The sequence below is a fragment of the Channa argus genome, chromosome 8 (assembly GCF_033026475.1).
Source record: "Channa argus isolate prfri chromosome 8, Channa argus male v1.0, whole genome shotgun sequence".
Taxonomy (NCBI): domain Eukaryota; kingdom Metazoa; phylum Chordata; class Actinopteri; order Anabantiformes; family Channidae; genus Channa; species Channa argus.
The window spans coordinates 26,943,103-26,970,877 of record NC_090204.1 but is presented as its reverse complement, the minus strand read 5'-3'; the positions used below and the strand labels follow the sequence as shown (position 1 = coordinate 26,970,877).

Genomic DNA, 27,775 nt, shown 5'->3' with positions numbered 1-27,775 from the left:
ATTTAGGAGGCGATTCCTCTTCCTGTTCTTCCTCTGCTCCTCGATGTCTGTCTCTTCTATGAATATGTATTCTTATATGTGTCATCTTTATTGCCTTTGGTGTAAGTGATGGCATTTCCATTGTGTGCAAACCCCAACTGTGGTTTCTTTTGTTCCTGAAGGTTATTTCTTGAACTATCTTGTTTGATGGTACTTAGTTCTATGTTGCTTCTTCATTGTCTTTGTTTTGGTCTCTCTCATCACTTCATTCATGCTCTCTCCTTGTCTCTTTGTTGATATTTTCATGGCATTTGTTTTTGGCACAGAGGCCTGAAATTGAACTGAGGTTGGAATCCTCACCGACAAACTTGGGACTATTTCCTCTGACAGTTTTAGTGTGTGGTTTGGTGCAATTTAGTGGACAAAAATCTGTTGTGCGTCATGCCCCCTGAATGCATTGAGCAACGCAAGATCATTTTAAGCAAGTGACATATTATCCGGCGTAAAAACTGTGCCAAATCAACACGCAGACAAACGATCTGCTGTGGCAACCCTGAACTCACAGGATAAACCTAAATGACATATTATTATTCAAAGTAACTCAAATGTGTCAGTTATTTCTGAAGAGTTATTCATTTTTGTTTTTCTTTAGCAATTCATTACACCAGCTTGATTTAATCTATGGGAAGCACTGCAATCTTTGTTGGCACCTGATGGCTTAATAATACCAGATGCCTATTTAAATATAAACTGTTTCTCAAACAATCATGCGCTATGACTATTTTTGTTTTTAAAAAAATGTAACTTCATAGCCAGTTGATTGGTGATTATTTTCATTTTCCATTGTCTGTATCCTAAAATATATTAAACTTCTAAAGTTCTTTTTTTGCTTGGGTCATTCGATGCCTAACAAATGTCACTGTAACCCTTCATTCTAACCCAGCAAATCCACTGGGAAGGGCTGTGTTGCGTGCTGGCTCTGACATGGTCACTGTTACTAATTGCTGCCACTCTGCTCAATGCCACCAAGTGCACTGCCGCACATTTTGGAAGGCATTTGTGAATTTGTATATATTGGTAAATAGATCAAAAATATTTTTAATCAGAGAGGACACCATTCGTAAACAAATGAATTTAATAGAGATTGGTGCCTTGACCTCGCAAATAAGGATCAACCAGAGCCTTGATGCAGGCTTTGACGATGGTGGTGATGGGGTGGTGGTGGTGGTGGTGTTCTGGCACAGATGACACAGTAAGTGTGATGACAAGAAGAGGTGGGTAATAGGTGTCTTCCCTCTATGAATTTGCACTAAAAGGTTAATTAAAATGCTAAATTGGTTCATTTCTAATAGCTAAAACACAGCTTAGACTGACATTTTAAACAGAACACTCCACCAGCATCATTAAATCACCAAATAATGGATTATCTTTTGGAAGAATGATAGTTCATACCATATTTCTATACCTCCATACCTCTGAAACTCTAGTAGAGTTTCAGAGGTATAGAGAGGTTGTAGCATTGTGTCTATCGTGTATCAGTTGCAGACATTTATTCCTGTGAAAATGTTACCCAGTAAATCTTTAAATGGGTAGAACATTCATTAGTATTTATTATCAATGTGGTTCAAATAAACAAGTTGCTCTATGGTGAAAAAAACCCAGCTTGTATTGTTACCATGTTTTTTTCCATTGCTAGTTGGCTGGAAAGTTGCGTGTTTTTTGAATAATATGACACCAGGAATTCCAAGTAACTGAATACTGTCAGTAAAGCATTACATTTGATTCCATTTTGCAAGGTTCAAACTCTACTTTCTGCCACACCACATCTGTTGAACATCTGTATGGAGCAGTGTAAGGTTTATATCAGAACACATAATCACTTCATAAAACACACAGATTTTTGAGCACTATTTTAGCAATAACATCCTAAGATAAAAACCGTTAACTAAAATAACCGAGGTTAATATGTCCCCAGGAGCCTTGGATCCCAATTTAATAAACAGGAGCAAAAGGCAGATTGAGTTTTTGGTTCTGACCCACTTTGTCGTCCATGCCTCTGTACAGGTACGTTACCTGAAGATCATTGAGAAGAGTGGCTACCAGGCCTTGCCATGGGTCAGATACATTACTCAGAATGGAGGTAAGGACACAGACATACATACGCTGAATTTACTCAAAAGCTTTTTGACTACTAGCCGTTTTTTAACTTAATTTTATGTCATTTGTCACAGATTTTTAGTATTTAGTGTTTAAGGACCCAAGTAAGGAGACAGCGAGAGGAGGGTTTATTTGTTAGGGGATTTTATTGTAAGTACTTGGGAGTGAAAACAACTGAAAATCGCTCCACAAAAAAGGACAGGAAATTACACACAGATCATAACTTTAACTCAGAATAAACCAAAATGCAGAAGTGGGGGAAGATAACTAAACTACATCTGTGCCAGGAAAGCAGAGAAATGGGATACATACATATGGGGTAAATGTCAGACAAAACAGCAACTAACCAAAGAGGGGTGGACGCATACTAGACAACCAGGATCAGGACTAGAAAAAAACTAAAGGTTGTGTACACACAGGGATCAGTCAGAACAGTAACTAATATCATCAAGAACCGAGGCTGACAGACATGGATAAATACATACTCAAACCTCAGAACAAAATCAAGGGATCAAGATTGTGACATGTTTAGCACATAAGAGGTTATGTGGGGAGCAACATGCTGGTCATTTAGCAAAGTTAGCCAACTTTAGTCCCTAACAGCCTGTCCCCTGATGGTTATACAACTATTCCTCTTTACCCACTGCTGATTACCCAGATAGGTGGGATCAGTTAACTAGAAACTAGGAAATACAAATTCATTTTGTTCTACCCCCACTCCACCCTCATCTAAGATAGGATCTTTTAGCCTTGCACAGTATACCAATATTAAAAAAGTATTGCAATACCCTGCCGTTAAAAACAACCCTGAACCCCTTTGGGTTCGTATTGTTTCTATAAGAATGAATATATATGAAGTATATGAAGAAAGAATAAGCCTTTTAAGAAAAGTCTGAGTTATGTCCATGTGTGACTGCGGGCCAGTTTGTGTGCCACCAGGCCTCTAAGTCTTTGTGGTTTGTCCTGTAGCATTGCCGCTAGTCCGACCCCCGTTGGCAGCAGTTCGACCCATGTCTATCTGTGGTGGTCTGTCGATGATTGAGACCACTGTGATTGGCTGCCTGAACTTAGTGCGGCCATGGTATTAATGGTAGTACAAGTTTTTAAAAAGACAATTCCTCGATTAGTAGTTATAAACCCTCTCTGATGAGCCAGAGTGTTGTGAAAATGATAAGGTAACTCTGCCTTGTTTATGTATCTGTACATTCATGGTTGTAGGTCTTCTGAGTTGTCTTCATCTCATACATGTGTGGAATGTGCTGCACTGTATGCTTGTCAGTTTTAATCTTTGTGATGAGTTCCGCTTGTTGGCCCAGACAAACACCGATGTGCAGCAGTAGGTCTTCATCTGCACTAGTTCTTTGACTTGGTATTTCATGGGCCTTATATGCGCTGCATTTTATATACATTTCATATTTATGTTTACAATAATAACATTTTTGACAAATAAATAGAATTACCACTAGTACTCTATTACACATCATGTAACTATTCTCCTCTGTTGTAATGTTCAGTTTTTTTTTTTATATGTAATACAGTCAAACCTTCCTTTCTCATTGGAAAGTTCTTTTCTTTTTGAAGTTGAATTTGAAGGTTGTGGCTTTGTTTCTGGCTAAGCTACTATCCTTAATGAACACACATGCTACAGCTTATAAATGTGGTCTCAGAGGATGAGTAGCCATTTCTAAAAGCCCACTCCAAGATGTTGCTCGTTTCCCTTGCTGAGAAGTGGTTTAGAGACTGCAATTAATCCTCCGAGACAACTATCACAAAGCTTTTTCTTTTAAAGTGCTTTAGCTGATTACAAATCTATTTAGCAAATTCTGCGTATGTGATGATCTGTATCTGGTGGTGTGGTCACTATTATTCTGCACGATTCTCCTTTGAATAAAACGGATCCAGTTTCTGCAAACTGGGACAAGCATGCTTCCTGTGTAGAATTGCATGCAAGCTCCTCTGTGGGCGAATACGTGCCGTACATAGCAATCAATGTGTCATACTCAATCATCCTTTTGTGACGCCAGGTCTCATGCTTGTTTTTGCTCTGTGACACTATTGTCACCACTGTGGACCAGTTTGCCGCTTCACACAGGAAGCTGCTCAAGAAAAAAAAAAACAGGCAAAGGCGAACCTTACAGTTGTTTGTCAAAACCTTTGTATGTAAATGTTATACAGACATGTGCTGAGTTCTACCAGTTTTTATATTGTTTAGGTCGTGGTAGTTGTGCTTGGATTGACTCCAAACAATGAACCAATCACCAACAAAGAAGCATGTGCTATCTAAATATAAAATCCATCACTTATTACCTATTTTAAACCGTATTGACTTGTGCTTATTTAGGGGGCTATGGGTCAGTTAGTAGAGCAAGCTGAGCACAAACTGCAGCATTGGTGATTTAAATGTGCTTCCTGACCACATGTGGCCTGTTTAAAATACAAATCTAAATAAAGAAAGTGCCAGTTACTGGAAATGCAGACTGATCCTGTCCAGCTCCTGTTTGAGTGCAGCCATTAACTGATAATTTACAGAGAAAGAGACAGAGTCAAAAAGTGCTCAGCTACACTACAGGGGCTACAACATGCTGTAACAACAGTAAACAGTCAAAAGTGTGGTTTTAGTAAATACGATGAGACACAGTCTAATACATTGGGGAAGCTACTGTAACCAGCTGCAAGTCTGGTTACACATCAAATCTGACCAAACATTTAAAGCAGCAAGGCATCAAACTTCAATCTCAAAGTGTGGAAAAACTCTGATTTTAGGAGAATAAGAGTCATTTAATCCTAATCTGATGCTGTGCTACAACCCCTGTTCACTAACTCCACCATAACTTCATGAACGGTAATATTGTAGATCCTTGCTACAGATGAAGCGTTCAGCCTGTTTGGATGTGGCAAATTATCTGTATTGTTAACAGAGCTTGACATTTTACTGATTGTTTATCACTGATCGATGCTAGTTCTGGTTAAAACAGAACTGAAAGGTGGGACGACAAACACACAGAGACAGAAATCTCTTTCCTCTGAAAGACCAAACTCTGCAGTTTGAAACAGCTGCCTGAACTTTTTCCTTAAGTACGTTATTTTATATTAAACTACAACAGCAGTACAACTTTACTATGGTTAACAACAATGAGTAGTTAAAAAGTTTTGTCATTATCCAAAAAACAACCAAAAAAAAAACCAAATAAATCAATTCAATTCAATTCAACTATATTTATATAGCGCCAGTTCACAACAAAGTCATCTCAAGGCACTTTACAGAATAAAGTCAAGATTATAAAGATGTATAGAGAGAACCCAACAATTCCCCCTTGAGAAAGCCATAGGCAACAGTGGAGAGGAAAAACTCCGTTTAACGGAAGAAACCTCCAGCAGGACCAGGCTCAGGGTGGACGGCCATCTGCCTCGACCGGTTGGGGTGAGTGGAAAGGGGAGAGAGAAAAGAACAGAGCAACAAAAAGCAACAACAAAAGATTGGGCATGTTCGTAGGACCAGTAGCTGCAAGGCAGTAGACACACAGCTTCAAAGCCGGGGACACCTGCAGAAAGGGACAGAGAGAGGGGGACAGAGGAGGACAAAGACAACTACGGGAGAAAACACACAGAGTTAATGACATACAGTGGTGACAATTGTGGGGTGAGAGGAGAGGAGAGATGGTCAAGAGGAGGAAAGGGGCTCTGTGCATTGGGGGGTGGGTCCCCCAGCAGTCTAAGCCTATAGCAGCATAACTATAACACAGTTGGGTGGTGGTGGGGGGACTGCAATGAGACTACTAAGTACGTATCAAGAGACTAAACATTACATTTCTGGATGTTTTTGTGTCACAATATATCTTCTTCTTTTCCTTTCGGCTGCTCCCTTTCAGGAGTCGCCACAGCGAATCTTGTGTCTCCATCTTACTCTGTCCTCAGCATCCTCTTCTCTCACACCAACTAACTTCATGTCCTCTCTCACTACATCCATAAATCTCCTCTTTGGTCTTCCTCTAGACCTCCTGCCTGGCAGCTCCAACCTCAGCATCCTTCTACCGATATATTCACAGTTTCTCCTCTGAACATGTCCAGACCACCTCAATCTGGCCTCTCTGACTTTATCTCCAAAACATCTAACATGAGCTGTCCCTCTGATGTCCTCATTCCTGATCCTGTCCATCCTCGTCACTCCCAAAGAGAACCTCAACATCTTAAGCTCTGCTACCTCCAGCTCTGCCTCCTGTCTTTTCTTCAGTGCCACTGTCTCTAAGCCGAACAACATTGCTGGTCTCACCACCGTCTTGAACATCTTTCCTTTCATTCTCGCTGATACTCTTTTATCACACAACACACCTGACACTTTTCTCCACCCGTTCCAACCTGCCTGCACTCGCCTCTTCACCTCTTTTCCACACTCACCGTTGCTCTGAACCGTTGACCCTAAGTACTTAAAGTCCTGCACCCTCTTCACCTCTGCTCCCTGTAACCTCACCATTCCACCTGGGTCCCTCTCATTGACACACATGTATTCTGTCTTGCTGCGGCTAAGCTTCATTCCTCTGTTTTCCAGAGCAGACCTCCACCTCTCTAGATTTTCCTCCACCTGCTCCCTGCTCTCACTACAAATAACAATGTCATCTGCAAACATCATAGTCCAGGGAGATTCTTGTCTAACCTCATCTGTCAGTCTGTCCATCACCAGAGCAAACAAGAAGGGGCTCAAAGCCGATCCTTGATGCAGACCCACCTCCACCTTGAACTCCTCTGTCACACCTATAGCACCTCACCACTGTCTTACAGCTCTCATACATGTCCTGCACCACTCTAACATACTTCTCTGCCACTCCAGACGTCCTCATACAATACCACAGTTCCTCTCTCGGCACCCTGTCATACGCTTTTTCTAAATCTACGAAGACACAATGCAACTCCCTATGACCTTCTCTGTACTTCTCCATCAGCATCCTCAAAGCAAATACTGCATCTGTTGTAGTCTTTCTAGGCATGAAACCATATTGCTGCTCACAAATGTTCACCTCTGCCCTTAGCCGAGCTTCCACTACTCTTTCCCACAACTTCATTGTGTGACTCATCAGCTTTATTCCTCTGTAGTTGCCACAGCTCTGCACATCTCCCTTGTTCTTAAAAATTGGTACCAGTACACTTTTCCTCCAGTCCTCTGGCATCCTCTCACTCTCCAAGATCTTGTTAAACAAACTAGTCAAAAACTCTACTGCCACCTCTCCTAGACACTTCCATACCTCCACAGGTATGTCATCAGGACCAACTGCCTTTCCGCTCTTCATCCTCTTCAATGTCCTCCTCACTTCACTCTTACTAATCTTTGCTACTTCCTGCTCCACACCAGTCACCTCTTCTACTCTTCGTTCCCTTTCATTTTCCTCGTTCATCAACTCTTCAAAGTTCTCCTTCCATCTTCCCATCACACTCCTGGCACCTGTCAATACATTTAATCACACTAACCTGCTGCACATCCTTTCCATCTCTATCTCTTTGTCTGGCCAACCTGTACAAATCCACCTCTCCCTCTTTAGTGTCCAACCTAGCATACAAGTCCTCATATGTTCTTTGTTTGGCCTTTGCCACCTCTATCTTCACCGTACGCTGTATCTCCCTGTACTCTTGTCTACTCTCTTCAGTCCTCTCAGTGTCCCACTTCTTCTTAGCTAACCTCTTTCTCTGTATACACTCCTGAACTTCCTCGTTCCACCACCAAGTCTCCTTGTCCGCTTTCCTCTTTCCAGATGACACACCGAGTACCCTCCTACCTGTCTCCCTGATCAAATTAGCTGAAGTAGTCCAGTCATCTGGAAGCACCTCCAAACCACCCAGAGTCTGTCTCAGCTCCTCCCTGAAAACTAAACGACATTCTTCCTTTTTCAACTTCCACCACTTCGTCCTCTGCTCTGCCTTAGTCCTCCTTATCTTCCTCACCACCAGCATCATTTTACACACCACCATCCTGTGTTGTCTGGCTACACTCTCCCCTACCAATGCTTTACAGTCACTGATCTCTTTCAGATTACAACGTCTACACAAGATGTAGTCCACCTGAGTGCTTCTCCCTCCGCTCTTGTACGTCACCCTATGTTCCTGCCTCTTCTGGAAGAAAGTGTTTACTACAGCCATTTCCATCCTCTTTGCAAAGTCAACCACCATCTGACCTTCTGTGTTCCTGTCCTGAACACCAAACCTGCCCATAACAGTCTCATCACCTCTGTTCCCTTCACCTACATGTCCATTGAAATCTGCACCAATCACCACTCTCTCACCTCTGGGGATGCTCTGCATCACTTCATCTAACTCACTCCAGAATTTCTCCTTCTCTTCTAACTCACATCCTACCTGTGGGGCATAACCACTCACAACATTGAACATCACCCCTTCAACTTCCAGCTTCAGACTCATCAACCTGTCTGATACTCTTTTCACCTCTAGAACATTCCTCACAAAATCCTCTTTCAATATAACTCCTACTCCATTTCTCTTCCTATCTGACCCATGGTAAAACAACTTGAACCCTGCTCCTAAGCTTCTAGCCTTGCTACCTTTCCACCTGGTCTCCTGGACACACAGTATGTCCACCTTCCTTCTCTGCATCATGTCGATCAACTCCCTAGCCTTCCCTGTCATAGTACCAACATTCAAAGTCCCTACTGTCAGTCCTACATTCTTAGCTTTCCTCTTCTCTCTCTGCCTACGAACACACCTTCCTCCTCTTCTTCTTCGTCTTCGACCAACAGTAGTCCAATTTCCACCGGTACCCTGTAGGTCAACAGCACCGGTGGCGGTCGTTGTTAACCCGGGCCCCGACCGATCCGGTATGGAAGTCTTTGTCACGATTCGCATGTTTGATTTGGCATGTGTTTTACGTCGGATGCCCTTCCTGCCACAACCCTCTGCATTTATCCAGACTTGGGACTGGCACAAGAAGACACTGGCTTGTGCCCCCTTGCGGTTGCATTTGTGTCACAATATATATTATTTAGATATTCTTTAGAATAGAATTGAGCTCAGTATCAGTCTAACCTGCTTTACAAGTACAAGTAGATCCAATTTCCAGACTTAACAGAAACTTTCTCTAATTTCCCACTGGTCAGAGATAAGAGAGAGATTAAATCAACCAGTCCTCCTGTTTTAGAAATGTTTTTCTGACGTTGAGCAGACGTTGTATAGTCATATAGTATGACAATCCAGAGTTGAGCCTAGGATGCAGAGATCCAGTCCTACACGCCTCTCTGCAGTGTCCTTACAACCGTCACCCCCCCACAACTCCCACATACCTATAGAGACTGTGTCTGTTCCCCGACCTAAATTACATAAAGTAAATATGACAACAAGAGGAGTTAATCATAATAACCTAATAAAAGTTAAGACTACTCCTCTTACAGAACAAAACCCCAAAACTATTAAATGTGGATTATTAAATATCAGATCTCTCTCTTCTAAATCTCTGTTAGTAAATGACTTAATAAGCGATCATCAATTCGATTTATTTTGTCTCACTGAAACTTGGTTGCAGCAGGAAGAATATGTCAGTCTAAATGAGTCAACCCCCCCAAGTCATATTAATTATCATGTTCCTAGAAGCACAGGCCGAGGTGGAGGAGTTGCAGCAATCTTCCATTGTAGCTTATCAATAAACCCTAGACCTAAACATAGTTATAACTCATTTGAGAGCCTTACTCTTAGCCTTTCACACCCAAACTGGAAAACTCAAAAACCACTATTATTTGTTATCGTGTACCGTCCTCCAGTCCCTTATTCAGAGTTTTTGATTGAATTTTCTGATTTTCTAGCTGATTTAGTGCTTAGTACAGATAAAGTCATTATAGTGGGTGACTTTAACATTCATGTAGATGCTGACAGTAACTGCCTGAGCACTGCGTTTAATTCATTATTAGATTCAATTGGTTTTTCCCAAAATGTAAATAAACCCACTCACTGTTTTAGTCACACGTTAGACCTTGTCCTTACGTATGGAATTGAAACGGATAATTTAACAATATGTCCTCACAACTCTCTTCTGTCTGACCATTTTTTAATAACATTTGAATTTACAATAACGGACTATATAGCAGTTAGGGAAAAATTCCACTATAGCAGATGCTTGAGTGAAAAAGCTGTCAACAAATTTAAAGAAATTATTTCTTCATCATTTGCTTCACCATATGTTAATACAATGGGAAGTAGTCTCCTTAATGTTACTCCTGCACAAGTAGATTATCTTGTTGACAATTCTGCAGCCTCACTACGTACAATACTCGATAGTGTTGCCCCTCTAAAAAAGAAGGCAGTAAATCAGCAGAGGCGATCTCCATGGTATAGTTCACAAACACGCAACTTAAAACAGGAAACACGAAAGTTAGAAAGGAAGTGGCGTTCCAGAAAGTTAGAAGAATCTCATTTAGCCTGGAAAAATAGTTTAAAAACGTACAAAAAAGCTCTCAGTGATGCCAGAACAGCATATTATTCATCATTAATAGAAGAAAACAAGAACAACCCCCGGTTTCTGTTCAGCACTGTAGCCAGGCTGACTAAGAGCCATAGTTCTGTTGAGCCTACTATTCCCTTAACTTTGAGCAGCAATGACTTCATGACCTTCTTTATGAATAAAATTGTAGCTATTAGAGAAAGTATTCACCAGATCCTCCCCCCAAAAATTACAGATAGATCTTCATGTACAGCAGTGCTAGAATCATGGATAAGGCCCCACTCCCTGTTAGACTGCTTTTTACCCATAGATCTCTCTGAGCTAACTTCAATTATTACCTCATCTAAACCAACAACCTGTCTGCTAGACCCTATTCCAACTAAGCTGCTCAAGGAAGCTTTACCCTTAATAGATACGTTCATATTAGATATCATCAATCTATCTTTAGAAACAGGCTATGTACCACAGGCCTATAAGGTAGCTGTAATTAAACCATTACTTAAAAAACCCTGTCTTGACCCAGGTGTTTTAGCCAATTACAGACCAATATCTAATCTCCCCTTTATTTCTAAAATAATTGAAAAAGTAGTCGCAAAACAATTATGTGATCACCTCCATAGGAATAATTTGTATGAAGACTTTCAGTCAGGATTTAGAGTTCATCATAGTACAGAAACAGCACTGGTAAAAGTCACCAACGATCTTCTCATGGCCTCAGATAATGGACTCATCTCTATACTTGTTCTGTTAGATCTTAGTGCCGCATTTGATACCATTGATCATAACATTTTATTACAGAGACTGGAACATGAAATTGGAATTACAGGAACTGCACTAGGTTGGTTTAAATCCTATCTGTCTGATAGATTTCAATTTGTTCATGTTAATGATGAATCCTCCATGCACACAAAGGTTAGCTATGGAGTTCCACAAGGCTCTGTGTTAGGACCAATACTTTTTACTTTATATATGTCTCCTTTAGGCAACATTATTAGAAAACACTCCATAAATTTCCACTGTTATGCTGATGATACCCAGCTATATTTATCTATGGAACCAGATGAAAATAATCAGTTAATAAAGCTTCAAGCATGCCTACAAGACATCAAGGCCTGGATGTCCCACACTTTTTTACTTTTAAACTCAGACAAAACTGAAGTCATAGTATTTGGGCCCAAAAATATCAGAGATATGATGTCCAACCATATTGTTACCCTAGATGGCATAAGTCTGGCCTCCAGTACTACTGCAAGGAACCTTGGAGTTATTTTTGATCAGGATCTGTCCTTTAAGTCACATATAAAACAAATCTCTAGAACAGCCTTCTTCCACCTACGGAACATTGCCAAAATTAGGAGCATCCTGTCTCAAAGTGATGCCGAAAAACTGGTCCATGCATTTGTTACTTCTAGGTTGGACTACTGTAATTCCCTACTTTCAGGATGCCCCAGTAACTCCCTAAAGAGCCTGCAATTAATCCAAAATGCTGCAGCAAGAGTGCTGACTGGAACTAGCAAGAGAGATCATATTTCACCTTCACTAGCTTCTCTCCATTGGCTTCCCATTAAATTTAGAATAGAATTTAAAACCCTGCTTCTTACATATAAAGCTCTGAATGGTCAGGCTCCATCATATATAGAAGACCTCATAGCACCATATCATCCCAGTAGACCACTTCGCTCTCAGAATGCAGGCCTACTTGTGGTTCCCAGAATTTCCAAAAGTAGAATGGGAGGTAGAGCCTTTAGCTATCAAGCTCCTCTCTTGTGGAACCAGCTCCCAGTTCAGATTCGGGAAGCAGACACCCTCTCTACTTTTAAGTCTAAGCTTAAAACCTTCCTCTTTAATAAAGCATATAGTTAGTTATAGTTATGCTGCCATAGGCTTAGACTGCTGGGGGACCCACCCCCCAATGCACTGAGCTCCTTTCCTCCTCTTGACCATCTCTCCTCTCCTCTCACCCCGCAATTCTCACCACTGTATGTCATTAACTCTGTGTGTTCTCTCCCGTAGTTGTCTTTGTCCTCCTCTGTCCCCCTCTCTCTGTCCCTTTCTGCAGGTGTCCCCCGGCTTTGAAGCTGTGTGTCTTCCAGCGTGCAGCTACTGGTCCTACCAATCTGCCCGATGTTTTGTTATTGCTTTTTATTGCTCTGTTCTTTTCTCTCTCCCCTTTCCACTCACCCCAACCGGTCGAGGCAGATGGCCGTCCACCCTGAGCCTGGTTCTGCTGGAGGTTTCTTCCGTTAAAGGGAGTTTTTCCTCTCCACTGTTGCCTATGGCTTGCTCCAGGGGGAATTGTTGGGTTCTCTTTATATATCTTTATAATCTTGACTTTATTCTGTAAAGTGCCCTGAGATGACTTTGTTGTGAATTGGCGCTATATAAATAAAGTTGAATTGAATATACTAGCAAACCTGTCCCATCTAGTATTATAGGTTCACTAAGAGCTATTTAAGCATGATCACTATATGTTTGAAAGCTTGACTGCAGCCTCTAAAATCCCAGCTTCAGAATAAAGCAAAGTTGGAAGTGAGCTAATAAGGATATCCAACAAGACCTGAAGTCAATGACCCAGTGTAACTCCATGGAAAACAAACTGCAGTGATGTTTCTAATGATATCCATCAAGCAGAGAAACATCATTAAGCGTGGCGGTTTAAAGTCATGTTTGAAATCCCAGAAGAGCTCTGTTTTTTGGGTGTTGAACTGTGCAGTTAGGTCTTGAGTTGTCCGCATGTTGAAACAGTTAAAGAGTGATGCTGCAACTCTTGTTATTGATACAATCTAATGCAAGTGTGCGGGGAAGAGTAAAAACATTTGGACACAAGTTTAACAAAATACTGGGAAGGGCTTCGGTGTCTACAGAGACAGAAGAGACATAATGTTGTCATTATAGAATGAGAAAACAATATCTTGACATACTAAGTCTAAACACCAAAGGATATACTTTATATACTCATTTCCTATCCAGATGAATATTAATTTTAGTTCAACTTTAAATTACTAAACACGAGCAGCTGCACTTAGACTCTTGCCAAGAAAGGTTGAAAAAATATAAAACGAATATGAGGAAACGGCAAGATTGAAAGACAGCTTGCTATGGCCGCATTAAAAGTCCTCAGCTTTGCCCTGCAAGCAATTTCTTCCCAACCACCGAATCACAGGTCAGAGTGACGAAGGTAGAATAATCCTCGGGGAGCCCACGTGCACAGGCCTGGAATGCTGCGCACATGCCTGTTTGCAAATGTTTATGTTAGTTCTCATCTTTGGCCGGCTGCCCAAACCCACAGCCAAGGAATGATTTAGGAATGCTCCAGCACAAGAAGGGGATTTCTGCCTTGGCTCAAATGGACAAATAGCCTGGATTCTAATATACTCTCCTCAGCTCAGTGTGCTTCACAAGATCCAGTAAAATAAGCCCTGTGAATGTCTTTTATACGACTTTTGTTTCTATATTAGCCGTAGACTTCATGCTGTAGAGCACAGGTCTGTAATGGTGGGTGCATCACTTCAATGTACAGTACTGGTGAGCAGATTGCAGGAGCTGCAGATCTGACTTATCCACACGGCCTTGAGCAAACTGTAGACGCATAGAGAGTAGTTCTGCCATGTAGACATTGTTTAATGATCTTCTAATCTTATGAACACTGATATTAGTCACTGGGGCTTCCTTGTGACCTCTTGCTCTTAGTGCCTGGATCGACCAGTCCTGCGGACGGTAACAGTGTGAATACTCTCTTTCCGAAATCTACAAAATTCTTTTGAAACCCTTTTCAGGCAGGTGATCGTCAACAACTATTCACCCTGGTCTCTAGTCTGCCTCAGGGCCAACACAGAGAGATATACACAACCATTCACACTTACAATTATAATAGAGGCCCATTTAGCATGCATGTCTTTGGACTGTGTGACAAAACTGGAGTATCCAGAGCAAACCCATGCAAGCACAGGCATGTAATAATAATAATCATCATAATATATACAAATTATCTTTTGTTTCAACAGTATAATAAAAATACGTGCCTTTAAGAACATTACCCAGACAATATTTTAGGTTTCTCTTGTCAGGTTTATAACAGACACTGCAGAACTCCTTACACTGATTGAACAGAGTTGGCACATTTATTTCGAGGCCTCTGGCTTGGATGTTCTCAAACTACTTTAATGGGCGTATTACTGCTGATGGCACGTGGCAGTGTGTGTGTGTGTCTTTCGTGTGTGGTGTTAACATGGTGACGCCATTCTAATAAACCCGTGGCGTTTGTGCGTGTGTGTGTGTCTAAACAAAACACAAACGTCTGCATCACATGCGTCCTCCGTTGGACCAGGGGGAAAGGGGCGTACTTGGTTGCCTAAATTAAAGACCTCCCGTGAGGTTTTTCAGTTGAAGGACCCCTCTTTAAACACCAAGCTACCAATTACCAGCAGCCTTCAGCCCTACCCATCTATTACCACATCCAGAGGAGAAGTGGGGAACTCAGCTGTCTTCCTCTACTCTCTTTCATGTCCCCTCACTCCAAAGCCTTGTAGGAAACCAGTGGCAGTGTTTTATGGTCAGGGCAGGCAGTTAAAGCCATGGTTAGAGAGGGGGGGGCACTGCAGTCCATTCATTGTCTAGCCCAGCACGCCACTACACTACAATTAGAAATACACAAACAGACTACAGACTGCTGCTAGATAACTTGGCTGTGTTGTGGTACACACCAGCAACTTAAGGCAGAGGCAATGTCATCCAGGTTTCCTCTAGACCTCTAGTAAAGAAAGAGACTTTAGAAATTTTAGAAATCTTAAAACTGAGCGCACAGAAACATACTAAGTTTAAATGGACTTATTCTTGTAGACCTGTACTTACAAACCTGAAACTGAGACAAACACCTGATATTGTAAACTCTCTGGAGCTTACTGATCCACTTGCTGGTCGTCCTGGTTGAGAACTATTAATCTGACCAACTAAAAAACTGATGTGGTAATAATCAGTGTTCGACTTGTAGATTTTCAGTTTTTAACAACTAGAAAAAAAAAAAACCCAAAACAGCTAGAAGAGTAGTAAATCTTATCTTTTAACCAGCTAATGATAATTGTATCATCTGCCTACAGACAGTCAAATAGGACAAAGATTAGAGCTCTAGAGTTTTCTAGTTTGTTAATCTGGAATATTATACACGTATCCACACTAGTTGGATACACGTTGCAGTAAGGGTAGTAGCAAATTCATGTCTACTGGTCTTGTGTAAGTCTGCAGCTGTGCATCCACGTTTGTCTTGGAGGTAAAAGGTAGACAGAACAGACTGTATTAGTGAAAGGTCCTCATAGATTTTGAAATACACTTTTGTGTGTGTGTGTACAGTACCAACATATGGTACCTGGCATGAAACAGCCCACGGTTAACAAAATTTGGCAGGTGATTTCTGTAAACTCACTTTTGCATGTTAGCTAAATTAGAGATATGCCAGCACATTTTACTACACAGCTGTGCTATTGTTTCCAGAGTGCCCCTGGTTGCCACTAGCAATGCTCAGAAACACAGGGCTGCCATGAGCTCTGGCTCTAATTGCTCTTAAAGCAGATCTGATTTAAGGCAAATGAAATCCAGATACGCTGGGCTTACAGAGCAAAGAGTTTCACCACTCCCCTGCCTAATCTTAAGCACACAAAACTGTGTTTCCATAACAAAAGCCATGTGTGTGTCAGTGAGACTGCATGTGTGTTATTGTTATCATTACAGAAATCATAGCTTGTGTTCTTTAGGCGGCTGAGTGCAGCTTTGGAAGTGTTTCCATGAACAGCCCATAGTGATCTCGGGCTTGAATGCCTGTTTCAGTCTACTAGAGACTTTGTTACTTACACCTGTGTGTGAGTGTGAAAGGGGGTGCAGATGTTGAGCCACTCCGTACTGTATTCAGAGATTCCTCCAAGCAGGCAGTCTGATGTTGGCCACAGCATAAAATTTTGCAGCCATGCACATCTTCTACTTGCATCTTTCACTCACATCTTTCATGGGATGGACTATGACATGAGGACTAGACCCCTTTTTGTTCTTGTCCTTTGGCCCCAGGGACTGGGGATCGAACCACTGACCCTGTGGTGGGTGGACTACAGCCGCCCCTTCATGAGGACTAAACACTAATGAGCGAAATATGAACACTATTAAGGGAATTGAGTTGCAACATGCAAGATTTGCAGGATTTTATGGGGTCGAGACTGATTTGACCAGACACGCAGTGTGTTGTTCTTGAAAATCAAACAGACCTCTGCTGCTTTAATTATGGTAGATATATACTGTAGTTTATACAAAACAAATAGGCTTCAGCCAGGGCTTGACATTAAGCTTTTTAGACCACTTGCCCTTTGGGCAAATATTTGAAATGTTTTACTTGCCCGACAGCCAAACTTACTTGTCCAAAATAGAAAATGGTGGTCTATTAGAAGATAAATCAAGTGAAAAGAGTTTGGACATTTGGTATATTTTATTAACATGCAAAAGGGTCATAAAAACTTTCACTTTTGTCATGATTTTAGTTTTGAATTAATTACTGAACTTATCTTTAGATGTGAGCAATTTGTATTAAAAAATAAACATAACTAAAAGATTTAATGTTGTATGTAGTTTGTTTTGATAGAGAAGATAGAAATACTACAGTGTTACACTGTTTAGTGAAGCAAATACTGAACACAGGTCAGGATAAAAACCAGAGAATAAGATGAACTGTAGAAAAAATAAATTGTTGGTGTAATGTTTATCTGACACATTGATATAATCTTGTCCGTAGTCTGAGTTTACACCTTATATTTAAAAAGCTAATTGGTCCAAATTGGGCTGTATTCAAGAATATATATTTTGCAGCTTAGAACAATGGCCTCTCATCAATGACAGTGAAGGCGCATTTAAATAATTCTTAATAAGCTACACACTGACAAGTTTTCTTTCAGTTGCGCCAATTAAAAACAAAGGAATCTCAAGCCACTTTCCATAATAAAGTCAAGACTATAAAGATGTATAGAGAAAAGCCAACAATTCCCGCTTGAACAAGGCAACAGTGGACCAGCTTGTCCCTTTCCGGGGTCGCCACAGCGGGAGGTGTTGCACACGTTGATTTGGCATTAGTTTTACGGTAAAAATTAGATGGTCCCTTACTAAATCCACCAATAGTTGCACAGAGACTTGTAGGCAGCACTTTGTTTTGGATGGTTATTCAAGGTAAAATAACCAACTGCACAGTTTTAACTACCGAAGGACTTTCAGCCATCTGGTCAAAATGTTAATATCTCAGACTTTATGGATGTCGTTTGTGAACATAGTAGCTGCACCTCAGTGGCAGTTTAAAATAAATACCCTACTTCAGAAAAAAGTTCAGGCAGCTTCTTTCAGCTACAGCAGAACTTGGTCTATCAGAGGAAGAGGTTCTCGCGTCTGTGTTTGTCGATCCACCTTTTAGTTTTGTTTTAACCAGAAGCAGCATTGATCAGCGATGCACAATGTGAAGCTACACAGTAAAAAAAAAGAAACCATAAGAAATGGTCAAATGACTGGCAGCTGCCAAACCAAAACATGAAATTAGAGCAACTATCCTTATTTAAATGAAGTTCAGAACCCATATATTTACAGAAATCCTTAAAGATTTTACAGAGAAACACTGTTAATTTACATATTTTTCCTCAATTATTCACCTTTAATGAAATGACAGCACTATAGAAATAGTTTAGTAGCAAACACTGTTATTTTACAGTTTGTTCCTATAATATTACAATCAAACACCTTTAATAAAATAACAGCAATATCAGTCCAGTAGCAAAACTCTATTATTTTAGTGATTTTTCTTATATTATTCTGATCAACCACCTTTAATAAAGTGGTAACACATACACAAGATTTTAAAATAAAAATTTAGTTTTTCAAGAAAAACGAAGTCTCTTGAAATAGTGTATAAACAGGTGTAGCCCTTGTCTTGGTTATTGTGTGAAGTATGTCCACTGTCCCCTACTGGTGGCATTCCGTCAAGAATTAACGGGTTCATTTTAGTAAAAGGCTCATTAAATCCAACCTGTAGTTTGTCTTTTCAGCTACCAGGCGTCACAAAGTGTCGTCAACGTCATCAGTCCACAGTACTGAATCCTACTGTCTGTGGATGCATTAACAACTTCTTGTTAAAAACTAGTTTTAGATCTGATCTATCACACAGCTGCTACCATAACCCTGTGTGACTTTGTCAGTGGATGTGATGGACATAAGATTTCCAATGGATTTTGTCTCTTTAACGTGCATTGTGATGAGATTACATTACTGTTTAGTCCCCCTGTCTCCTAAAAGGTTCCTATTTTAAAGGGAACATTTGATATTTAGATCATAGCCCATTGAAACATGTCTTTAAAGAATAAATCCATACATTTACCCAAAGACATGTGAACATTTTATCCATAACACTACCGGAGTGGTGAGCTGGTAAAGTGTGGTGCTTTAATGCCAGATTTGTGAGTTTGATTACAACGTCTCTCTATGAAGGAACCATAACCAGTGAGCAAGCACCTTTAATGTCTTTTCATTATTTATTAAAATAAGTTCTCCACTCTTCCTCTAGTTGTAAGAACGGGTCTACAGATCAACAGTGTTGGACAAACTACATAGATGCATTTTTAACAGTTAATCCTCACCTCTCCAAGTCCTGACAATTGTTTTCTGTTTAGTTCTTGGTCATTTTATTAGTAAATGAGAAGTGGATTGTGCTTCTGACCAGGCTGTATTTGTCTAGGAGCCAGATTGAAGGTTGGAGCTTGGTCCCCTGTGGTACGAGTTGTAAGAAATGTATCTATGGGGAACAAGGAACACTTTCATTTAATACTTTCAAGGAGCAGTGCATTTAGAACAAAAGACTCATGTACCAAAGGGCAGTGGTTAGTTGTTAGGAAGGACTTTTTATGCTAATTAGGAAGAATTCCTTTGTTATTCTGGTCTATGTTCACATATTAACAGTAACCACTAGATTAAGGTTAAACATGACTTAAAGGGATGTGCACGGTCACGTGGTCATACTCAGGTTGTCCGTGACATTTAAACAGTGTTCAAACAAATGTGTTCCCCACACTATTATACCAATTTCTGAGATGATGACCACTCGTCTGGCATCTGGTATATTGTTATTTCATCAGAAATTTTTAAAGCTAAATTTCAATTAAATTATCAATGGGGGTGCAAACATTTGCACCAATGTGATTTTAATTATTTTACTGTAAATAACAGTTTTTAAACACTCCTTGACCATTTATGTTATACCTGATAATAAAAGAACGAATGACCAGGTATAGGTTGTTTGCAACCTAAGATATCAACATGCCATTACAAAATTAGGGAGTGACAACTTTTGCATCCAACTGTATATGTTAAATCCAGATTTAAGGTATCTATTAACATCAACGTCTGTTTTTTTTCAGTAACATTTAAAATTTCTGTACTATAAAGTAAACCTTACGTAGCTATTAAAAATGCCACATATTTCAGACTTTTTATTATATTTTAATTAGAATATAACTGTAAATTATTTTTATAGAAATGAGTTCACCTTGTTTTTAACACTTTATGACCTTGTGTCCTTTGCTCACCACTGTCTTTTGTGTTTTGTAGATTACCAGCTGAGAATGCAGTAGTGACTTTGGACAAACCTGGACATAGACATCATCAGCTGAGACACCAGAAAACGTTTATGGGTGAACAGCTGGATCAACAGTCAGTCCTTCCGTGAAATTAGAAATCTTGCAGTCTCAAGAATTAACATAAATAAATCACATAAATAAATCATCGTACATGCTGCAGTATTTGGTAGAGCCTACAACTTAGAGTGGTAAGCAGGTGATTGACACACTATTTCCGCAGTGCCTCACATTTTCCTGTCAATCAGAAAGTGATATGTAATCTATTAGAATATAGTTCATTTTATGAAGCAGAGATTAGAATATTTTACATTTAATTTAGCGTACACATGCCATGGGGTTTTAATGTATAGTAAGACATTGGAATTTCTTCTTTCAACTGAGGGAAAACTAGTCTGACTTGATATTTCTTCCATCTGCTGCAGTGATTGTAGTCAAGACCAATTAAATCAAGTCATAGAGAAATTAAGGTAGGTTGTAAATAAAATCAATACTAAGTAGAAATAGGGGTTAATTCTGAATCCAGAGTGAAACCAAAACACAGAAGAGAGATTGTTCTTCAATCTGGGATGTTTGTGTTGTTTCTGAGGGAGTTCAACAGTCATATAGAGTTCATTACATAACATAGGTACTGTTACCTATGTTGTCCTGGTTAACATTGTTAGTAAGCTCACTAGTTTCCAGTATAGACAAGGATACGGTGGAGAGCGGGGAAACCTGGAAACCTTGACAGACAGGTCCTTTAACCCATGTGTTGTTGATTAACAGCTGGTGGTTTTCAACATGTTTATTACTGTCAACAACTCCCATACAGACTAAAACGAACAATACATATTCAGTGATTTTAATCTATTCATTTCTGCCATAGAGCTCCATTGTCTAAACCTCAATGACATGTTTCTCCATGAAAATATGGATACTGTTTATTTCAAAACAACTCCACAGCCTAATTTTGCTTCCTATTTTTGCTAAGGTAGCATTTCCTCCTGCTTCCTGTCTTTCTGCTAAGTCAGAGTTAACATCTGTTTTTGTTCTAGAACCACACTGACCTTACTCTCAATATTCTAATATGATTCTAGGTAAGATGGAAATCGTGTGTCTGTTTCTTTATGCTGGTACTGTATGCATCAGTCAACTTTTCTTTTTTGCTTGTACAATTGTCCAATGTTTGTTAAATCCCACCAAAAATCAACTTTCTGCTGATGTGAGTCATATTAATAATTGAGTGTACACCACTGTGTGCACTGCCTAAAGGACGTTGACCTCAGAATATCAGTCCTTGAACTTCTGATGGTTTTACGTAGTGATGCTGATGGGAAAGAAATTAAATGCAAGACCGATTTAAGGGACATAATTACATATTATTGGTTCAGGATGTTTTTGTTAGCTGTGACAACATGTCTGCAGAGAAGAAAATTACAATTGTATTTCCTGTGATCCATCTATTGTAAAGTCCTTACCTTCAAGGATGTGTGTCATCATGACTTTATGTTATGTCGACTTCCAATGGTGGCCCAAAAATAAAACCAGTCCCTTTATAAACCGGTCCCTCCGGAATTTTTTTCATTTTTGAAGTCTAAGATGTCTGATATTGCAACAGCTTTTCTAAAAAGAAATTTGTTAGGCAATGTTTAATGGTTTATTTGCAAGGTTGCACACAATTCACAGTAGAATTGGTGGAATTATTTGTTTTGATTGCAAATTCCTGGTGGGACTGAAAAACACAGATGAGAGTAAAAGAAGTAAAAGTAGACAGGACAGAACCTGGGGGGGGGGGGGGGGGGCAGGGCTCTAGAACTATCGGCACAATAAGAAATTAAATGGTAAATGTTCTGCACTTATATAGCGCTTTTCTACCTATTGGCACACAAAGCACTTTACACTGCTTCTTATTCACCCATTCACACTCACAATCACACACACACTCATACACCGATGGGGGAGCTTCAGTGTCTTGCTCAAGGACACTTCGACATGTGACCGGAGGAGCCGGGGATTGAACCAACAACTGTGAGATTGGTGGACAGCTGCTCTACCTTCCTGCCCCACATTCGCCCACATTAGAATTTATTAATCGCCCAGAAATGACCAAATCTAAGGCTGAAATGAATCACTATTATGAATTAATTTATTATGTAGATTTAAGTTGAAGATTTTAAGCAGATTATCTCAGCAAGGGGTAGTTTTTCATTCTCTCCCACTGTTATTAGGTCATGAATATTTGGAGTAAAAATGAAAACATTTCACTGTCTAATTCACATCGTATAAATTAGGTGCAAATAGAGTAAATCTAAGTGCAAACAGACACATCTCTACATAAAATCAAATGTAAAAGTATGTTTTTCATATAACACAAAAGAATCACTACGTACAGTTGGTGTCTGTACAGTACAGTTGTGTTCAAATTGGTGCAAAAAAAGCCAGAGTACAGGTTGCATTGGGTTTTGTGGGTAGACATTTAACTGGATTTCCACAGCAATTTCTACTGTTTGCTAACATTAATCAATTTTAGCTGCTCTAAAAGGGTCAGAGTAGAGCAACTTGCTCTACGTCACCATTTGGCCACCAATAAATTCAACAGGGGTGGGATTTATTATCCATACATTCAGCTTTCATTCATACATTCATTTAGAATAACTACTTAATGTTTGTAAAGGTGGACAAAATGCTTTGTTCCTAACTAATCACAGGAAAATGTCTCAGATTTTAAATGGCAAGTATTATTTTGTCAAATGTTTTAATTTATGTTTGTGTTGTAACTGCAGATGGTTAATTAAAAAAGTGAAATTTGGGTGGAAAGCTAAACAACGCAGCTGTAACATGACAGCATCCAACAACAGCACATATTAGCACTTCCAGCTTCCTATAAGCTGTTTTCAGTACATTTGCTACAATCGCTGAACCTCTGTCAACATGTGTGGATGTTAAAAAACTAAAATTTCACTGATACAACCACACATCAATTAAACACAACACAGAGCACAGGAAGCAGCCAGTAAGTTATTACAAGAGCCGAAACATCACCTATGTAGACAAAGGTGGCAAAAGTAAACAGATTCTTTATTCAAGTAAAAGTACAGATGCCCTGTTTAAACCATTTTTGGACGAAAACATGTATAAATTATTTTGAAGAATAAATGGCATTATTTAAAAAATTTATTAAATTATATTAATGTTGTAAGGAGCTCCTGCAGCAAAATGACAACCCAAAATATTGTGCTGTGTGTGTGTGTATGTGTGTGTGTGTCTCATTTCCTAAAATCCCAGGACCCCGACAGAAAGCATTGTGCAGCCAGCACAGTAATTTGGCCACAGCGAGGAAGCGCCCTGGTTCCATGACACGAACGTGCAGTCATTCAGCATGTGCGCAGACATACACGCACACATCTCCTGAAACGTCACTGCTAAAAGTAGACGGTATTGTGTTGAAGTGTTCCTAGAGCCCAGCTCTATAATTAAATGGGGCATTGTTTCACACTGAATTGTCTCTGTGCTGTGTTCAGACACACTCAGACACACTGAGGCCCATGAGACTTCTAATAGCAATGTAACAATGATTTCACCTGCTCCTGTGTTTATGTTTGATGTAATAAACCTCACATGTTGTTTGTAAGATCATCAGTAACACAACGTGTAACCTGCCCTGCTCTAAAATCAGGGCCTCACAGTACAGGAAATACATCAAATACAGTCCAGCATATTGTCTCCATGCTGCTGTTCACCTGTACTGCAGTAATATGGAGATACACAACCTGCAGAGCGGTAATCTGTTAAGTCTCACATACAATGCCTTGCAAAAGTATTCATACCCTTGTAATGTTCCACATTTTGTCACGTTACAACCACAAACATTTATTTTATTGGGATTTTATTTGATAGACCCATACAAAATTAATGGTTTTCAAAATGATTTACAAATTGTTAATTCTCATACTTTTCAGATATTTTCAAATATCTGAAAAGTGTGGCGTGCATTTGTTTTCAGCCTCCCTGAGCCAGTACTTTGTAAAACCACCTTTTGCTGCAATGACAGCTACAAGTCTTTTGTGGTATTTGTCTACCAGCTTTGCAAATTTAGAGAATGAAACTTTTGCCCATTCGTCTTTGCAAAATAGCTCAAGCTCAGTCAGGTTGTATGTGCAGCATCTGTGAACAGCAATTTTCAAGTCCACAGATTCTCAATTGGATTTAGATCTGGACTTGGACTGGGTCATTCTAACACATGAATATGCTTTGATCTAAAACCGTTCCATTTTAGCTCTGGCTGTATGTTTAACCTCCAGCAGCCTGCCACCACCATGTTTCACGGTGGGGATGGTGCGTTCAGGGTGATGTGCAGTGTTAGGTTTCCACCAAACATAGCTTTGTGCATTTAGCCCAAACAGTTCAATTTTGGTCTCATCTGACCAGACCCGCTTCTTCCACATGTTTGCAGTGGCCCTCACGTGGCTTGACTCAAACTGCAAGTGGGACTTATGGCTTCCCTTCAACAATGGCTTTCTTCTTCCATAAAGGCCAGATTTATGGAGTTCACGACTAATAGTTGTCTTGTGGACAGATTCTCCCACCTGAGCAGTGGATCTCTGCAGCTCCTCCAGAGTTACCATGGGCCTCTTGGCTGCTTCCCTGATTAATGTTCTCCGTGCCCGGTCAGTTTAGCTGGATGGCCACATCTTGGTATGTTTGCAGTTGTCCCACACACTTGAGATGTTCAAAGCTTGGGATATTTTTTTTAGAACCTAACCCTGCTTTAAAGTTCTCCACAACTTTATCCCTGACCTGTCTGGTGTTTTCCATGGACTTCATGATGCTTTTTGTTCACTAATGTTCTCTAAAATCTCTGACGGCTTCACAGAGCACATGCATTTATACTGAGATTAAATTACACAGCGGTCGACACTTTCTACTAATGAGGTGACTTCTGTTAGAGGTATCAGAGTAAAGGGGACTGAATACAAATCCACCCCACATTTTTCAGATATTTATTTGTCCAAAATGTTTATAACCATTTATTTAATTTTTTTTTTTCACTTCACAATTATGTCACTATGCCACTTTGTGTTGGTCTAGCACATAAAATCCCAATAAAATACATTTACATTTGTGGTTGTCACGTGACAAAACATAAAAATGTTCAATACTTTTGCAAAGCACTGTAAAATTCGTTGAGATAAAATGTACAAAACGGCTGCAGCTTAAAAAAGATTTCTAGGACCAGTACTAGAGAACTGTTGATTTAGGTAAGAAATAAAACGTTTAGTCCAGTGGACATTGCCCTGAGCATAATCTAGGTGTGTTGTGGCAGAATCCAGACACAAACTTTTTTCTGGGTCAGCAGTGGTTTTCACTTTTCTGCCTTGTGACTTTTAGGTAGTCAAATGCTAGTCAAACCCCCAACAGCCCATTCCCATCCCCAGCTACTGGTAGAAATTGGGGAGAGTTGCGTCAGGAAGGGCATCCGCCATAAAAACAAACTGCTACAGTCACGGTAAAATGATCTGCACTTATATAGAGCTTTTCTACCCATTGGCACTCAAAGTGCTTTACACTGCTGCTTCTTATTCACCCATTCACACTCACAATCACACACAGACTCACAAACCCAAAGGGGAGCTGCTATGCAGCTGGCCAACACTCACCAACATTATATTTATTTTAAACATAATTGTTTCCATAGGATGCATTGCATCAGAGTTAAAGCCAATGTTCATTTGCAGTCCCCTTGCAGATCAAATCAGAAAACACAATCAAAACGAAAAAACAACAGCAGTCAAGCCAACACATGATAAACAATCAGAAACACAGATTGCCGCACACTGAAGAGCAATAATCCAGAGCTGAGAGCCTATTACAAGTTTTTTAAATTTGGCTTTAAAAATATTAAAAGAACCGCCTTGGCTGTTCCGCTATGTTGTAGGTTTCACAGAGAATGTTGACAGTGTAAAGGACCATCCAGGCCGTTTAAGAATTTATACACACATAAGCCAAATTTAAATATAACCTTAAATTTTTTTTCCCTAGAATATTTAGTTTGTTTGTACAAAGACTGTAAAAGTTTAAGTTTCTTACCTCAAAGTATTTTTTTCTTTAAAATGTAAAAGATAGAGTTCAAACAAATAGAGTCCAAATTCCTTTTGGCTTATCCTGTGAGTTCAGGGCCACAGCAAATCATTGTCCGCATGTTGATTTGACACAGTTTTTACGGTGGATGCTCTTCCTGACACAACCCTCCCCAATTTCTACCAGGCTTGGACCAGCACTGCACAGCTGGGGAGGGGAATGGGCTAATAGGGTTTTGCCCAGCGACACTTCAACATATAGCCAGGGCCAGGGATTGAACCACTGACCCTCGTCTGTGGACGACTGCCTTTACCAACTGAGCTACAGCCGCCCCCTTAAAACTTTAATAGAGTACTTACAACAAATTAATACAATCCCCTTGGGCTTTTAGTTGTTTTTAATATTAGTTTAATAATTTAAATGTTTTTTTCTTCTTCTCTTATTCAAAACTTCATTTATACAGTGAGCTTAAAACATATAACTATAATGTTGTTTAAGCTTATCAACAGACATTGTTGCAAAGATTCGCTAAAGTTTGTTCTTAACAGAAAAGCCAACTTGGAGAAGATGATGATGTGCTGAAGGACGACTTGGTGTCCAGGCATTTTAGACTTTTTTTCTTGCAGTTGTGTTTCTGAAGAACTCTTTTTCTTACCTTTATTCAACAACAAACCAACCATGTGCAAAGGTGCCAACTAATAACCAACAATGAGGGTCAACAAGGCACAGTGGTGGAGTGGTAAGACGTGCCACCTCACAGCTACAGTAGAAAGTCTTCAGTTCAAGTACGGGCCAGCTGTGGAGTGTGTTCTGCCTGCCAGGTGCATTTTTAAGGGAACTTTTTAGTGTTTCTATTCGATTCAATTACATTTTCAATTCAGCTTTATTTATATTGTGCCAATTCAAGCACTTTACAGAATAAAGTCAAGACTATAAAGTTTTCTTTATTCTCGTTCTGTCATTCCGTTATTGTAACCTCCTTAAACACGACTATCTAGTTCAAGTTCTGCCCCCCATGGCCCATGGACAGTGCCAGTGTCCTTCACGCATCGATATGTTGATAATGGGTCGCGGAGAGAGCGCGCTGAATTCTTTATGTCTAATGTGCTGCCTTCTGAATCTTCTTTCTTTCTTTTCTGTTTTTCAGCAATTCATGTTTTATTTTGAAAATGCTATAATACTTTTGATAGTGTGATATAACAACATGAGCGATCAGAAGACTACCCCACTGTTGTCAAAGTGTCTTTGTCCTTTGGGTACCAATAAGGTTTAAAAGTACCATTTACCATTATTGATGCAGTAATATAAAATATCACTTATTTGTTGATGCTAAGAGTTAATTTTACAGTCATGGGGTATCTTCGGTTTCTAATATGATAAATTTCAGTTCTTTCCTTCTATATGAAAAAAGGTTCTGGGGCTGCTGATGAATGAGAGGCTGGAATTGAGCTGAACACAACCGGTCACATACTCTCCTTCCTTGGAAGACTAAAAGCGGCAGGTGGTT

At 39.9% G+C, this 27,775-nt stretch overlaps 1 protein-coding gene and 1 long non-coding RNA gene across 2 annotated transcripts in view; both read left to right on the top strand.

Moving 5' to 3' along the window:
- Positions 1-21,750, top strand: part of LOC137132118 (AP-1 complex subunit mu-1-like) — a 35,381-nt gene extending 13,631 nt beyond the window's left edge. The window contains exons 11-12 of the mRNA XM_067514236.1: positions 2,044-2,119; positions 20,183-21,750. Of these exons, the coding sequence (XP_067370337.1) occupies positions 2,044-2,119; positions 20,183-20,205 (99 nt within the window). The 3' untranslated portion in view covers positions 20,206-21,750. The remainder of the gene's footprint in view (positions 1-2,043; positions 2,120-20,182) is intronic.
- LOC137132049 (uncharacterized) overlaps positions 1-27,775 on the top strand; it is a 205,992-nt gene that overhangs the window by 46,306 nt on the left and 131,911 nt on the right. The gene's annotated exons all lie outside the window — the stretch shown is intronic.